The following is a 16,423-nucleotide window of genomic DNA, read 5'->3' as shown; positions in this document are numbered from 1 at the left end:
TTGCTAGTTTCTGGGCAAGATCTGTAACTTGCACATATTTTAATCTTGTGTATTTTGTATTTTAAATTTTCTGTCATACACTAAGCCTTACTTTAATTGTGATGCTTCTGACACGAATCAACGAGCAAACCAGCTGATGTCCCTTCCTCCTTCCCTATACCTCCATTACAGGTGGTCCTCGACTTACAACCAGAATGGAGCCCCACATTTCTGCCGTTAAGTGAAACATTTGTTCAGTGAGATTTGCTGCATCTTACAACCTTTCTTAACCACTGCTGTTAAGGGAATAATGATGGTAACCATTAAGTGATAATGTTGGTAACCCAAGTGTTGAGTGAAAATCCGGCTTCCCTATTGACTTTGCTTGTGAAAAGCAGATCGCGTGATTTTAGAACACTGCCACCATCACAAATATGAACCAGTTGCGAAGCATCTGAATTTTGATCACATGACCACAGGGATGCTACAGAGGTTGAAATACAGTCCTAAGCCACCTTTTTCAGTGGCATTTTATCTCTGATTGGTCAATAAGTGAACTGTTGTAAGTCGAGGACTACCTGTATTTCCTGAAGCCGTCTGTCTCATGGACTGGTTCCTAACTAGTCCCCCTTCTCAAGGTGTTCCCCATTGGGCCAACGTGCCTACCAAGCATTCCATCAACAGGCGCTTTCTCCTAGTTTTGTCCGCTCGTGTGCCTGGCCGCGTGCGCCTAGCAATGTCTTTCCTCCCTCTTTCCTGAAAAAAAGCCGACAGGAGCATCGACTGTAATATCACGCGGCCTGCTTTGCGTTCCAGTTTTTCTGTCCGACTGTGGAGCCGAGGCCAAGATATCAGGGTATGTAATGGACACCCCCTGTCAGCTGTTGTCCTCCTCGCAGGCTGACAAGAGGTCCATTCATAAGCCTCCCTTTTATCCTTGGGGGGGGGTGAATAAGTAATTATTCAATATCGAGAAGAGCGCCTATTTGGAAGCCTCTATTTAATGTGGCAGGACGACATAATGAAACCCGCCGTTTCTGGCAACCCGAGAGAGGAATGTAACAATTCTAGCACGGCCGGTAACTTTATCCAGATGGACGGCCCGTTTCTTTGGCACGTCAACCGGCCTTTTCTCCCGCTGACTGGCAGCTCTTGAAGGGGTTGCATTGACGTCCCTTCTATCCTGCATTGTCATTTTTTAACGGCAGACAAGCTCCAGTGGGAGCGGGTGGTAATTTGAATCCGCTTTTCCATAGAGCCGAGGCGAAGAGATAGTTGATCCTGACTATTGTAGCATAACGCGCCCGGTGACTTAGCATTTGCTTACAGGGGATAATCTTACTGATTACAATTAAGGAGGGGGAAATTTGGACAGGAATACTGTGTGTCTGATTCTCCGTGTCAGTGTGACTTTATTTTTTTTTACACCGGGAAGACAATGTCGTCTCCCTGTCATTGTCACTGTTATTCTTGGCCTTGTAAGGATCACAGTTCAGAGTGAATGCTGGAATATCAAAGAGGGAATAAAATAAAAGAAACCTGGTTCTAAATGTTAATAAAAGAGATCATCGTAGATTTTAGAAAGAGCTGGCAAGGTTGTAGTCCACTTAGTATCAAGGATGCAGCTGTAGAGGTTTGTTGACAGTGTTAAGTATCTGGGGGTGCAGATAACTAACAATGAACTGGTCTCTGCACACGTCATTCCTAGTTAAGCGTGGAAACCAGCATCTGCATTTCCTGCATCGGATGAGGAGAGCACATCTTTTGCCTTCTGTCCTGGCCACTTTTTACAGAGGCACGGTTGAGAGCATTTTCACCAACTGCATCCCTGTTTGTTTTGGTGGCCGCAGTGCCTCAAATAGAAAGTCCCTACAGAGAGAGGTGAGGACAACCGAGAAGATTATAGGAAGATTGCATCCCGTCATTCAGGATACTGCTTATATAAGCGCTATGTGCTTAGAGCTCAAAGCATTTTTTTGAGACCCCCACGCACCCACTTCACTGTCTGTTCCTCTTGCTCTCCTCTGGGAAGAGGTTTCCAAGTATTTCTAGCAGGACTTCTGGATTCTGTAGCAGCTTTGTTCCCTAGGCCGTCCATCTGGTAAACTTGCAAGATTCGTTTTTCTCGCTATGTACAGGTATACATCCATAGACTGTGTTGTTTCTCTGAGTCATATACTATATGTGGGTATTTGCATAATTCTCTATTTATTTATTCTGTCGTGTTTATGCAGTGTATATTGGAGGTGGTGACCCTCTGAGAGCTGTAGGCAAACGAAATTTCATTTTCATGTGTGCTGATTAGTGTCCATTCAAAGTGACCATAAAGTTATTCTAGGTCTTAAGTCATGGAAGGAATGATTCAGACCTGGAGATCAATCACCAGCTCAGGGCAGGAATTGAAATTAAAGCAGACTTGACAGATGGCTGTCCACCTTCTGATTTACAGTGGGCCTCTGTGGGCCATTGGTTCCACAGTCAAATTTCAGGCAGTCTACGACCATAAGAGAGGGAGGGAGGGAGGGAGAGAGATACAGAGAGAGCACCAATCACCAGGAGACAGTGAGTTCTAGTCCTACTTTAGCCATGACAGCAAGCCGGATGACCTTGGGCCAATCACCAGGGGACTGAGAGTTCTAGTCCCGCCTTAGACATGAAAACCGGCTGAGTAACCTTGGGCCAATCACCAGGAGACTGAGAGTTCTAGTCCCGCCTTAGACATGAAAACCGGCTGAGTGACCTTGGGACAATCACCAGGAGACTCGGAGTTCTAGACCCGCCTTAGACATGAAAACTGGCTGAGTGACCTTGGGCCATTCACCAGGAGACTTGGAGTTCTAGGCCCGCCTTAGACATGAAACCCGGCTGAGTGACCTTGGGCCATTCACCAGGAGACTGAGAGTTCTAGTCCCGCCTTAGACATGAAAACCGGCTGAGTAACCTTGGGCCAATCACCAGGACACTCGGAGTTCTAGACCCACCTTAGACATGAATAACGGCTGAGTGACCTTGGGGCAATCACCGGGAGACTCAGAGTTCTAGACCCGCCTTAGACATGAAAAACGGCTGAGTGACCTTGGGCCAATCACCAGGAGACTCAGTGTTCTAGACCCGCCTTAGACATGAAAACTGGTTGAGTGATTTTGGGCCAATCACCAGGAGACTTAGTGTTCTAGACCCGCCTTCGACATGAAAACTGGTTGAGTGACTTTGGGCCAATCATCAGGAGACTCAGAGTTCTAGTCCTGCCTTAGCCGTGAAAGTCGGCTGTGAGACTTTGGTCCAGTCCCTCTCTCTTAGCCCAACTCACCCCACAGGGTTGTCATTGTGGGGGGAAATAGAAGGAAGAAGGACTATTTGATGTATTTGCTGCCTTGAGTTGCTCATAAAAATAAGAACGGTGGGATATAAATGAAACTAATAAAATGAACTGCTCAATTGCTAATTGAGCAATTAACAGACAAAAATCAAAATTCAACACTTGAAGAAGTTGCTGTTAATATTTCCTAATTCTGTTTGTTTTAAGCTTTCTTATAAACTCCCTTTGAAATAAGTATTTAACATTGCAACTGTCTGTTCAGGGCTTCTGCATTCAGTAGGTTTTGTAGCTAGGGAAATGTGCTTAGATTAATTTTAACGCATTCAGCATTTTTATCCAATATCTCCTGAGCTGCTTCACCTATAACTCTCTGGCCGGTTTCTGCTTTGACAATTGAATTTTGCTTGTTAAAAATGAAGTGAAGATCTCAAAATCACTGTTCCTGAAAATTGGCTGGTTTGTAACTTCACTGCATTCTGAACTTTGTTTCTTATATTCATTCATTTTTAGCTGCATTTATTTCAGTGTTACTCTGTTGTCCACGTTGTTTGCTTCTAAGTGGAATGACTGTGAAATTGCAATAAAAGCGTCTTAAGATGTATTGGCTGTGTAAAGTGCTGTTTAGTTTGCAGATTTTTCTGCTCTCTGAAATGTACTCCTAGTCAGACATGTAAGGTTAATACGCAATGCTAGATAAAAGAGAGTAAATTTTATATTCCAACTGGTGCTCGGTTCAGTGAAAATATAGATTATTAGGCAATGATAAGAGAACGTATTTATTTTCCCAAGTGATGTTTTCTTTACCAGAATTCAAAAGAAATAAAGTGAGGGGTTATAACTGAGAGTAGATGGTACAGAATCTTTATCGGATTGGTATTTTTTTTGTAATAATCATGGAAGAAGTTTGGTATAGTGGTTAAGGCATCAGGCTACAAACCAGGAAAGTGAGTTCTAGTCCTGCCTTAGGCACGAAGACTGGCTGGATGAACTTTGAGCCAGTCACCAGGAGAAAGTGAGTTCTAGTCCTACCTTAACCATGAAAGCTGACTTGATGACTTTGGGTCAGGCACCAGGAGACAGTGAGTTCTAGTCCCACCTTAGCCATGAAATCTGACTGGGTGACTTTGGGCCAATCACCAGGAGACAGTGAGTTCTAGTCTTATCTTAGTCATGAAAGCTGACTGGATGACTTTGGGCCAATCACCAGGAGACAGTGAGTTCTAGTCCTACCTTAACCATGAAATCTGACTGGGTGACTTTGGGCCAATCACCAGGAGACAGTGAGTTCTAGCCTTATCTTAGCCATGAAAGCTGACTGGATGACTTTGGGCCAGTCACCAGGAGACAGTGAGTTCTAGTCCTACCTTAGCCATGAAAGCTGACTGGATGACTTTGAACCAGTCACCAGGAGACAGTGAGTTCTAATCCTACCTTAACCATAAAAGCTGACTGGATGACTTTGGGCCAATCACTAGGAGACAGTGAGTTCTAGTCCTACCTTAGCCATGAAAGCTGACTGGATGACTTTGAACCAGTCACCAGGAGACAGTGAGTTCTAATCCTACCTTAACCATAAAAGCTGACTGGATGACTTTGGGCCAATCACTAGGAGATGGTGAGTTGCAATCCCACCTTAGACATGAAAGCTGGCTGGATGATTTTGCGCCAGTCACCAAGAGACAGAGATTTCTAGTCCTGTCTTAAACCATGAAAGCCAGCTGGGTAACCTTAGGCCAGTCACTTTCTCTCAGCTGTAGGATGGAGGCTATGGCAACCCCACTTCTGAAAAACCTTGCAAAAAAGCTGCCGTGATTTATCTAGGCACTCTTCAAAAACTGGATAGAACTAAACAGAAGGGAAAAAAAGACCATTTCATACTTAATGGGATGGTTTTAATTTTAATTTCTCTTTGAAAAATTTGCCATCAGGTCAAAAGGAACTTTTTCTAGAAGGGGGTGGGGAGAAGATTAACAAATTAATATCTTTAAACGGGATTTTGTTTTTTCCATAGTTGCAGCCTTCCGGTCCCTGCACGACGTGTTCCTGCTTTGCCATCCAGCAAAACACCAAAAATGCTGCTGAGGCCAAGAAGGAGAATGGGGGGAAGTTGCCCATCCCCAAAATATTTTTTGGCACCCGTACTCACAAGCAAATAGCCCAGATTGTGAAGGAGCTGCAGAGGACGGGCTACTCATACGTCCACATGACCATTCTGTCAAGCAGGGAGTATTCCTGCGTCCATCCGAGGATTTCCCGAGGCAGCAACAAGAATGAAAAATGCGCAGAGTTGCTGGAAGGAAAAGAGGTGAGTGATTTCAGAAGAACAGAGTTCGGGGGGGGGCGGGGGGGGGACCTTGGAGGTCTTCTAGTTCAACTCCCTGCTGAAGCAGGAGACTAGAAACAGGTACCGTATTTTTCGGAGTATAAGACGCATCTTTCCCACCCCAAAAAAGAGGGTGAAAATCTGGGTGCAGCTTATACACCGAATACGGCATTTTTGGCCTCCCGAAACCTCGCCCCCTTTGCAAAAAAGGATGTGCGTAGGGTTTGGGAGGCCTGCAAAGTGCTCTTGAGGGCTGGGGAGGGCAAAAACAAGTGAAAAACGGCACTCTACAAGCCTCCTAAAGGCTATGCATGCCCTTTTGGGGGGCAAAAACCGGGCCCGTTTTCACAAAAAATGGGCCGTTTTTTGCTCATTTTTGCACACACACACACACCCCCAGCCCCCAGGAACACTCTAAAAACCTTCTAAAGGCTATGGGTGGGGAAAACCGGGAAGCTTTCAGATTGCTCGTGATTGTTCTTTAAACTTCCTCCATTGTACTGTAATAGATCCCTGAATCTTGCAATGAGAAGATGTGGCTTAGAGACCTAATAATGAGGAAAGAAAGAAAAACTGGGCTGTGAATGACTGTCACCGTGGGGGAGGCAGGGGGGGTTGTATGTCTAAAACGGCATTTGTATCTGTATGTTTTACTTTATATTGTTATGTATGATTTGTCTTGCTTATGTCGTTGTATTTATGTCGCTGTACTGTTTTTTTCTGTTTTTTAAAGGTAATAATGTTTAATAAAAATTATATTTAAAAAAAAAACAAACTTCCTCCCTTGTCTGCTTCCAGGGCGTGTCTTGTTCCTTTTATCATGGAGCCCACAGACTGACTGAGCATCTCTCCATACCATCGGTGGATAAAAAAGCTCAGGTTTGGGATTTAGAAGAGCTGGTGAGCTTGGGGAAAAAATTCCGATCCTGCGCCTATTTTGCAGCTCGTGAGCTCATGGCGTATGCCGAGATTGTGTTCTGCCCTTACAACTACCTTTTGGACTCCCAGATAAGACAAAGTGTACGTACAAATACCTTCTATTGATTATCTGTTTGTCACAGTTCCGAGGCCACACCATTGGTAGAGCAATTCTCCTTTACTAGTGTTGTATCCCGCCAGAGGAGCAGCAGATTCGGACAATGAGGAGGTTGGGGAGGAACCTGGGCCAGTCCTGGAGGCTGGGGAAGGCTCTGATGAGGGTTCTATGTCAGAGGCAGAGAGGAGGCCAGAGCCGTATGCCAGTTATCAGCTGCCTTCAGAATCAGACATCAGTGAGGCAGAACAGCTGGAGCCTGTTCCCAGGGTGCGCGTGCGCAGAGTTGCCAGACGAAGGGAACAGCAAAAGAGCAGAGGTCGACTTGGGAGTAAAGCCACAGGTGGACGGTAAATGGCCCCTCCCAGAGGACATAAAAGAGGAGCGAAAGGGGAGGGGAGTTTGCAGGAGTCAATGAGTTCGATTAATTGGTTCGTGACTCTCCAAGGCTCCTTGCCAAGTTTTGCAGATATTGGCCTGGCAGCTCTCCAAGCCAGAGAAGGTCTGTGACTGTGAATTCTCCCTTGAAAGACTTTGCTGGATGTGAAGGAGCAGAATTCACAGTCAATTAATAAAAGGGGGTTTTGTCGGGATGAGGAGTTTGCTTCAGGCTCTTGGGAAGCCTCACTCAGAACAACTGAACCAAAAAATAAACTTATTCCAAAAGTAAACCCTACCTGAGCCGAGGTGGCACAGTGGTTAGGGTGCAGTACTGCAGGCCACTTCAGCTGACTGTTATCTGCAGTTCAGCAGTTCTAATCTCACCGGCTCAAGGTTGACTCAGCCTTCCATCCTTCCGAGGTGGGTGAAATGAGGACCCAGACTGTGGGGGCGATATGCCGACTCTGTAAACCGCTTAGAGAGGGCTGAAAGCCCTATGAAGCGGTATATAAGTCTAACTGCTATTGCTATTGCTAGCTTGATTTTTAGACGTGCGCCCAATACAAGCCCTACCCCCAAATAAGCCCTAATTAAGACCCTGCCCACTCCAGGGTGCATGGGTATAAATTAAGCTGGGGGTGGTTGTGGAGCTGCCCTACTTCTTACCTTCTGCAGCCAGCAAGGCTTTCCTGAAGGCCTCTGCGATTGATAATAGAATTGATAATAATAGATAATTCAATTGTGAACCACTGCAGTTGTTAAATTAGTAACATGGTTGTTAAGTGAATCTGTCTTCCCCGTTGACTTTGCTTGTCAGAAGGTCGCAAAAGGGGATCACATGACCCGGGACACTGCAACCGTCATAAATATGAGTCAGATGTCAAGCATCTGAATGCAATTCACGTGACCATGAGTATGCTGCAAGGGTCATAAGTGCGAAAAACGGCCCTAAGTCCCTTTTTTCATTGCAGTTATAAATTTGAATGGCCACTAAATGAATTATTGTAAGTCAAGGACTTACCATACAGGCTGGATGCTAAGCAACCACTTTTTTTTCATGTGACTGGGAAACACTGCATTAGTTGTAAGTGTGAGGACTGGTTGGAACTCATATTTTTCAGTGCCGTGGTAACTTTGACCGGTCACTAAATGAATGGTTGTAAGTCGAGGACTGCCTGTATTTGTGTCACACTATAAGCAGCAGCGAATAACCAAAAGTTGTTCTGCACTTTAAAAGCATCTAATGTAAAGTAAAGTCTTATTTTGCTGCAAGGCCAACATTTTTATTTCTTTCAGCAATATCTTTCATGTAAAAAATGTCCTTCTAGTAACATATTTGGGTCCAGTTTTTAGAAGCCAAAGGTGAATATTGTGTCCAGGGCAATAACTGTACAAATTCAGTGCAAGATTTCTAATTTCAAAAACTTTTATGAGAGAGGTTGGGGGAAAAGTGACTTGAGTTACTGCTGTTAAAGCAGTAAAAAAAAATGTTTTTTTACAGGAAAGGTAAAATATATTAAGTAATGGGGGTCATTGTGGGGCCCTTGGTACTCTCTGGGTTTGGTTGTTTTCTTGCAGACATTTCATTACCTAACTAGGTAATATCATCAGTGCTACAAGGGGGAAGGATTTGCGGAGACGACAAAGAGGAAGACTTCGGGGCCCTAGGTGATCTCTGTGCTTGGTTGTTTTCTTACAGACATTTCATTACCCCAGCCAAGTACCATCATCAGTGCTAAATTAAGTACTATAATGTTGAAACCACAACATGGAATTATAACAAGCCACGACTGCAGTTTTATTTAAAATCTATCTATATAAACATGTGCGTGTGTGTGTGTGTATGTATGTTCCAGCATAACTCTGGAACGCCTCGAGCAATTTCAACCAAACTTGGTACATAGATGACTTACCCTCTGGAGAAAAATATTGAGGGTGTAAGACACCCCTAAAATCCCTCGGGATATGTGTTCTGTTAAGATACAGCCTGTTGTGCTGTAAAATGGCTTCTACTGTACAGCGCAGTGGAATTGCCATGGTAACAGCTTCACAGTACTCCACAAGGGGGCTCCCTCTGGCAAGGGGGAAAATCCAACATAAGAAATTACGTTTGGTCCAGACATTTTCCCCCTATAAATAAATACCTGGGCAATGTCGGGTTATCGGCTAGTGTCAAAATAAAAATAAAGTATGTGGAGGAGGGAGCTGCTTTTGCTAATTGATAAGGTGATCGATCTCAATCTTTGCAGATGGAAATTGAGTTGAAAGACCAGGTGCTGATTTTAGACGAGGCTCATAATATCGAGGACTGTGCCCGGGAGTCAGCCAGCTACAGCGTGACGGAAGAACAGCTCAGATTGGCTCAAGAGGAGCTGGACACCATGGTGAATAGCCACATTAGACCGAACGACCACCAGCCCTTGCGTGCTGTGTGCTACAGTCTGACAAAGTAAGTGAAGACCACTGAGCAGTGCAGTGAAAATGAGCTTCTGGACTTTGAGGCGGAAGTGGTTGTGCTACTGGTGGTCATCTAAATTTACTTAGTAAATGAATGAGTTCTAGTCGCCTTAGGCATGAAAGCCATCTGGGCGACTTTGGTCCAATCACCAGGGGACGGTGAATTCTAGTCCCACCCTAGGCATGAAAGTTAGCTGGGTGACTTTTGTTGTGGTCCACCGGCAGCCTGCGGAGCTGGCAGCAGAGTCGAACAGCGTGGAGGTCGGGGAGGAACATGGGCCAGTCCTGGAGTCTGGCGAAGGCTTGGACAAAGGCTCTGCATCGGAGGCAGAGAGAGGGCCAAGGCCATCTGGGAGTTATGTACTGCCTCCGGAGCCTCCAGAGTCGGACAGCAGCGAGGCAGAGGAACAGGCTCCCCCTGTTCCCAGTGCGTGCAAGCGCAGAGCTGCCAGAAGGCAAGAACAGTTAAAACGGTAGGGATGACTCAGGAGTAAGGTTTGGAGGTGATTGGCCCCTCCTATAGGACTTAAAGGAGGAGCAAAGGGGCATGAGCCTTTACAGGAAGCAACTTGGTTCATGCTGGTCAGTTTACCTTCTGAAGCTCCGTTAGGACTCTTTGCTCCGTGTGGCCTGGCCAAGCTAATTGCCACTTAAGTCTTTGGCAGCAATTTTCAAAGAAGATAAAGGTGGGTGCTCATCAGCCTTATCCCGAAGGACTTTAGCAGCCTGCTGTAGAACTCTTTACTACTATTTGGGACTCATTATGGGCTGTGAATGAATATAATTCACAGCCTTTGAAATAAAAAGAGGGGTTTTGGACTTAACCGTGTGCGTTTTACTGTATCAGGAAGCCTAGGTCAAAACAACTTTTGGCATTAACCAGTCGACTGTGAGTTCTAGTCCCACCTTAGGCATGGAAGCCAGCTGGGTGACCTTTGGCCAATAGCCATGAAATTGTGATTTGTAGTTCTGCCTTAAGCATGAAAGCCATTTGGACAACTTTGGTCCATTCACTAGGGGATGGTGACTTCTAGTCCCACCCTAGCCATGAAAGTTGGCTGGGTGACTTTTCATCAATGACCAGGTGACTGAGTTCTAGTTCCACCTTAGGTATGAAAGCCAGCTGGGTGACTTTGGGCCCATCCCACTCCCCACAACCCACCTCAAGGGTCGTTGGCGTGGGGAGGATAGAAGGAAGAAGGAGTGTTAGATACATTTGCTGCCTTGAGTTCTTTAGAAAAAGAAACCGTAAAAGCGGGAAATAAATAAATAAATAAACAAATAATAAATAAATATTCTTTGATGAGTTTATTATTAAGACCGTTTCCTTGTTTTCACATATGTCTCGTGGCTGCTGAAAATGGTCTTGCCGAGACTGGTGCTGATGATGACAATCTTTCAGGATGTAAACACAAAAGCTGTGAACTCTGCCCATTCCTGTTTGAGTGTTAGTCTTATACTTGTGACAGCTCTTGTTTTGAACTTGGGCCCCTCAGGTCACCTGTTGTTCAGGCACAGACCCTCCTTTCCTTCCAGGGATTTTGGTATAGAGCAGTGTTGGCAAACCTTTTCGGCACTGAGCACATGCGTGCCAGTAACTGGCGCCCCTCCGGTCTTCCGGTGTCTGGCGTGCATGCATGCATGCACAAAGACCAGCTGGCCAGTGCACATACACGTGCCAGAACCCAGAAGAGTGTCATTGAAGTGGATGCGCTCCAGCCCGCCACCAAGAACAAGCTAGCGCAGGTCCCCTCTCCCGCCACTTCTGTCAAGGGAGCACGACCGCTTCCCGGCCAGCACACGTCTTACCACAGTGGTGGACAGACATTTCTCCCACGTGGACTCAGCTCCTGCTCAGTCCCACCGCCCCAGAAGAGTAGCAGCAGCAGCCTCAGGGCTAGGGGCAGGAGCGACTGGCCAAGCCACGCAGCCACTGCCCCTCCAGCGAGCCGGTCCCTCAGTGGCGTTTCCATACGTGAGGAGCTACACTTTCCTCTGGTCCTCCTGGAGCAGCTTGTCTCCCCGACAGCACCTCCTCCACCTGGCTGCTCCAGATGTCAACTCTCTGTGTTGACATTCCATGCAGAGTGTCAATGGAGCCGGATCTCAGATTAGAGTAGCTGGGTTGAGATGAATGAAGCTATTGGATAATGTGATTTATGACAGACTGAAGGGAGGACAGAAACACGTTCAAAGTTCAAAAGCAGATAAAGAAAGCGAAAAAGATGGCTGCGAATAAGAAATGCCTAATGAAGAACGCCTAATGAAGCTGTTAATAAATCACTGCTTTTTGTATTACAATATCGGGTCGCATATTATGAAGCAGGCATCGTTAGAGTACACCAGCATCCCGGGCGGCCATTGTTCTTCCGTGTTCTGGTGCGCCAGCCAGCTGGTCTTCACGTGCGCAGGAGCACCGGGAAGTGGAAGAGCAGCTGCCCGGTGCATATGCGCTTGCCGGGAAGATGATCTTCCAGAAGACCAGGTGGCTGGTGCGCATGTGCACACCGGAAACCAGAAGATAATCTTCCCAGTGCGCGCATAGGCACCTGGCGCCTGTTCTTCCGGTTTCCGGCATCCCTGCGTGTGTGAAAACGGCTGGCTGACACGCCAGAACCTGGAAGAGCAACTGGCAACGGCTCGTGTGCTGGAGAGATAGCTCTGTGTGCCACTTCCGGCATATGTGCCTGTTGTGGCCCAGCAGGATCCGTTTGAGCTGCTGATGGACTCCGATAGCGAGGAACCCTCGGAGTCTGCTATGGAAGATGTGGAGGACTCTGGGCAGGGTTCAGACTCAGAGCAGGGACCAGAGAGGCTGGTTGGCCACCAGGAGGCGCCTGAGGCATGGAGCAGTGGGGAGGATCAAAGGGAGTTTGTCCCTGATGCCAGACAGACGGGTGAAAAAACGGAAACAGCAGCTACGGAAAAAGACCCAAAAGAGATAATCACGCCCAGACGGTTGTGGCTTGGCCCCTCCCAAGAGAGTATATAAGAAGAGACTTTGGGAGGAGTCCTTTTGCAGGACACAACCGTTTGTAACAATCTGGAGAAGCTCTTGTCTGCATTGTCTGTTGGACTCTGGGTTGCTGCCAACTTCTTACCTGTGAGTCGTGTGTGGGCTTTCAGCCAACAGGATTGTAATTGCTGTAAATAAAGAATGGCAAACTACTAAGTCTGTGTTGGTGTTAATCACCGGACGGAGGGGGGTCAGAACACGTGCCATAGGTTCTCCATCACGAATCTAGAGACTAGCAATGTTGGGGAGGAAAAAAACCTCAGTTTCTCTGAAATGCATCTTTTATCTCAAGTGAGGATGAGATGGTTGAAAGCTGCTCTTCTTCAACAATCATTATCTCGATGGCTCTTTCTCCCTAGGAGCGTGAACGAAACTGCTGATAGGAATATTTGGTGCAGATCCAGAGCTTCAATTTTTTTTTCTTCTTTTGGGATGATTTTATTCCTTTTTGTTTTCCTGCTGTTGAGATCCCTTGCTTTAACTTAAAAGCTTTGAGGGACCATAGAGTTGGTTCTGTTTCCCTGCTTACTTTTGTAAGCATTTTTTTTTTATTCAAGACTTGTGATTTTTAACAGTGGCTTCACACCGCAGTGGAAATTTACTTCAAATCTCACTGAACTTTAAGATATTACAAATTACTACTATTATTAGAGGTAGTCCTGGACGTATGACCACAATTGGAACGAGGTGGTTGTTAAGTGAATCGCATACAATGTTATGACCCTGTTTGCTGCAGTCGGTAAGCGAATCACACAGTGATTAAGGGAATCTGGTGTCTTCACTGCTTGTCGGACGCTGGTTGCAAATGGCGATCATATGACCTCCAGACACTGCAACTATAATTTAAAAAAAAAAAACATAATAATAAACCGTGATGAATACGAGTGATGTGGTGGCCTAGAGATGGAGCTCTCGCCTCACAATCCAGAGGCTGTGAGTTTGATCCTAGGTAGAGGCAGATATTTCTCTCTCTGGGCACAATGAGAATTTATCTGCTCCGCATTGGAGACAGGAAAGGTATCTGGCCAGTAAAAACTCTGCCAGCTCCATTCAGTTGCCCAGACTCCACTCTGCAAGGGATTATGGGGTCATAAAAAGGAGAATAAACCATAATGTGGTGGCCTGCCAGAAGCTAGTGGAGCTGGCAGCAGAGTCGGACAGTGAGGAGGTTGGGGAGGACCATGGGCCAGTCCTGGAGTCTGGGGAAGGCTCGGACAAGAGCTCTGCGTCGGAGGCAGAGACGGGGCCGAGGCCATCTGGCAGTTCTCAGCTGCCTTCAGAGCTAGACAGTAGTGAGGCAGAGGAACAGCTGGAGCCTGTTCCCAGTATGCGCATGTGCAGAGCTGCCAGAAGAAAAGAACAACTCAGAAATCAGGGTCGACTTGGGAGTAAAGCCACAGGTGGACGGTGAATGGCCCCTCCCAGACGAAATAAAAGAGGAGAAAAGGGGAGTGGACTTTTGCAGGAAACAATTTGTTTGGTTGGTTGTTAGATTCGTTTCAGGAGTGTGAAGATCTGTCCGTGAATCTCAGAGACTCTGTGCCAAATCTTTCCTTGCACAGCACCTCATTTGGAAAACATTTACACGGCAGCTTTCCAAGATAGATAAGATCTGTGGTCCTAACTTCACCTTTGAAAGACTGTTTGCCAGGCTTTGCTGAATGTGAATGAGAGGAATTCATATTTAATAAAAGGGGTTTTGTCGGGACCAGGACTCAGCCCCATGCTGTCTGGGGAAGCCTCGGTCAGAACACATAAAAAATATGCACCAGTTGCCAAGTGTCCAAGTTTTGATTACGTGACCATTTTAAGGCTGCGGCGGTCATAAGTGGGAGAACTAATTAACGGTCCGCTGTTAACAAAAATAAACACCAAAATTGCCTGTTGTTTTGCAGTTGGTTAAGGGGCGCCTGCGGTCAGCTGGTCCAGAGCGGTTACGAGACCTCAAGTAAAGTCTGGAGCGGAAGTCAGATGGTGGCTAATTTCCATGAAATGGGAATAACGGATGCTACGTTTCCCATTTTACAGGTAGGAATTTTTAACCATACATGAAAATCAGTTTGAAAGATGCCATTTTCAAAACCGTTTGGAACTCAACGGTAAAAAATATCACACAGGTGGTCCTTGACTTTCAATGGTTCGTTTAGCGACCATTCAAAGTTACAACGGCACTGAAAAGTGCAATGTAACCCTGTTTCGTAGTTACGACCTTTGCAGCATCCTCGTGATTACGTGATCAAAATTCAGTTGCTTGGCCACTGGCATGTACTTATGACGGTCGCTGTATCCCGGGGTCATGTGATCACCTTTTGCGACCTTCCGGGGAAGCCTGATTCGCTTAACAACCAGGTTATTAACTTATCAACTGCAGTGATTCATTTAACAACTGTGGCAAGGAAAGAAAACTCACTTAGCAAATGTCTCACTTAACAACAGAAATGTGGGGCTCCATTGTGGCCGTAAGTCGAGGACTACCTGTATTAACATTCATCTGGCTAAAACAAACTTACCCAATGTTCTTATATTATTTGGATTTTGCTCTGTAGTCACCTAATGACTCAGGATTTATTTTGTTTATTTATCTTATTTCTTTGCATCCCACCGTTTTTATTTTTTATAACCTAACTGATAAGCCCAGGTATTTATTTATCCCAACCCTCCTTCCATGAACGTCGCCGCAATTTCTGATGTTGGATTTTCCCCCTTACCAGAGGGGAGCCCCCTTGTGGAGTACTGCGACATGGCAACTCCCCAGCGCTGCAAAGTAGAAGCCATTTTAAGGCAGTATGGTAGAAGCCATTTTAAGGCACAACAGGTTGTATCTTAACAGAACACACCCTGAGGGATGTTAGGGTTGTCTTACCCCCCCACTATTTATTTCCAGAATGTAAGTCATCTGTGTACCAAGTTTGGTTGAAATTGCTCAAGGCATTCCAGAGTTGTGCTGGAACACACACACACACACATACACACATACATACATATGCTGGTCTTGTATTTGGGTCTTTTCCCGTGTAAGATTGAGATTGTCTTTCTATAAATCTTGGTGGGGGTGTGTGGAGTACTGGCTTTGTTGCTGTTTCGGATCATCCTGTGTGGACGAAACAGCCGACCAATCTACAAACATCAACTCCATCTACCAATCAGGATGCAACTACACAGCCAATCAACCCACTTACAGCAACAAAGCCAGCACTCCACACATCCCCACCAAGATTTATAGAACGACGACAGCTCCGACCACGCCTTACTCGCACAAGCACGAAGCCGGTGCTTTGGAGAATAGCTTGACTCCCTCTTCTTTGTGGCAACTGTTTTGGCCTTTTCTAGAAACATCTTCACGCCGTGCTCGAAAAGGAAGAAAAGTTGCCTGGGTTTGAAAAAGTGGTTTCTGTTCCAGTTATAAGTCCTTCAACTCAAGTTATCCTAAAAGGTCTCTTTATGGTCATCCAGTATATGTTCAAAGAAAACCACAGGTCAGTAAAGCTTTCACTGCCATTCTTTTTTTCTCCAATTGTGGTCCTTATAATCACACATATTTTGGTGATTTAACTACATTTTCGGTTTGTTTCTCCTTAGGTTTGCTGACGATTACCGAATCGCCCTGCAGCAAACCTTCTCCTGGATAAATGAAAATCCACCTGACACGCTGGATATGAACGGTTTCTTGGCCCGTCCCCGGAAAAAAATGCGACACAAAACGGCCGTAAACAGCCTCAACTTCTGGTGCTTGAATCCAGCTGTGGTAAGATGTGATAACATCTGTGCTTTTAGAGACAAACCTATCAGCAACCCTTGGCTTCAAATACTTCAGGATTGGCTGAATGGAAGGCAAGGGCCATGTTAGCCTTTGCTAGCATAATGTCAGGCGAGAAGGACTAAGGGAGACAAGATAGCAGTCTTCCAATATCTCAG

General features: G+C 45.9%; 1 protein-coding gene across 1 annotated transcript in view; it reads left to right on the top strand.

Moving 5' to 3' along the window:
* BRIP1 (BRCA1 interacting DNA helicase 1) overlaps window positions 1-16,423 on the top strand; it is a 123,866-nt gene that overhangs the window by 33,940 nt on the left and 73,503 nt on the right. The window contains exons 6-11 of the mRNA XM_087717098.1: window positions 5,310-5,603; window positions 6,420-6,641; window positions 9,285-9,484; window positions 14,404-14,536; window positions 15,839-15,984; window positions 16,088-16,253. Coding sequence (XP_087573224.1) covers window positions 5,310-5,603; window positions 6,420-6,641; window positions 9,285-9,484; window positions 14,404-14,536; window positions 15,839-15,984; window positions 16,088-16,253 — 1,161 coding nt within the window. The remainder of the gene's footprint in view (window positions 1-5,309; window positions 5,604-6,419; window positions 6,642-9,284; window positions 9,485-14,403; window positions 14,537-15,838; window positions 15,985-16,087; window positions 16,254-16,423) is intronic.

Source organism: Thamnophis sirtalis, unplaced genomic scaffold, assembly GCF_051295495.1.
Source record: "Thamnophis sirtalis isolate CommonGarterSnake01/CBP01778 unplaced genomic scaffold, rThaSir2_p1.2 scaffold_6, whole genome shotgun sequence".
NCBI lineage: Eukaryota > Metazoa > Chordata > Lepidosauria > Squamata > Natricidae > Thamnophis > Thamnophis sirtalis.
Note: the sequence above shows the minus strand (reverse complement) of the source record. Positions and strands in the feature narration are given on the sequence as shown.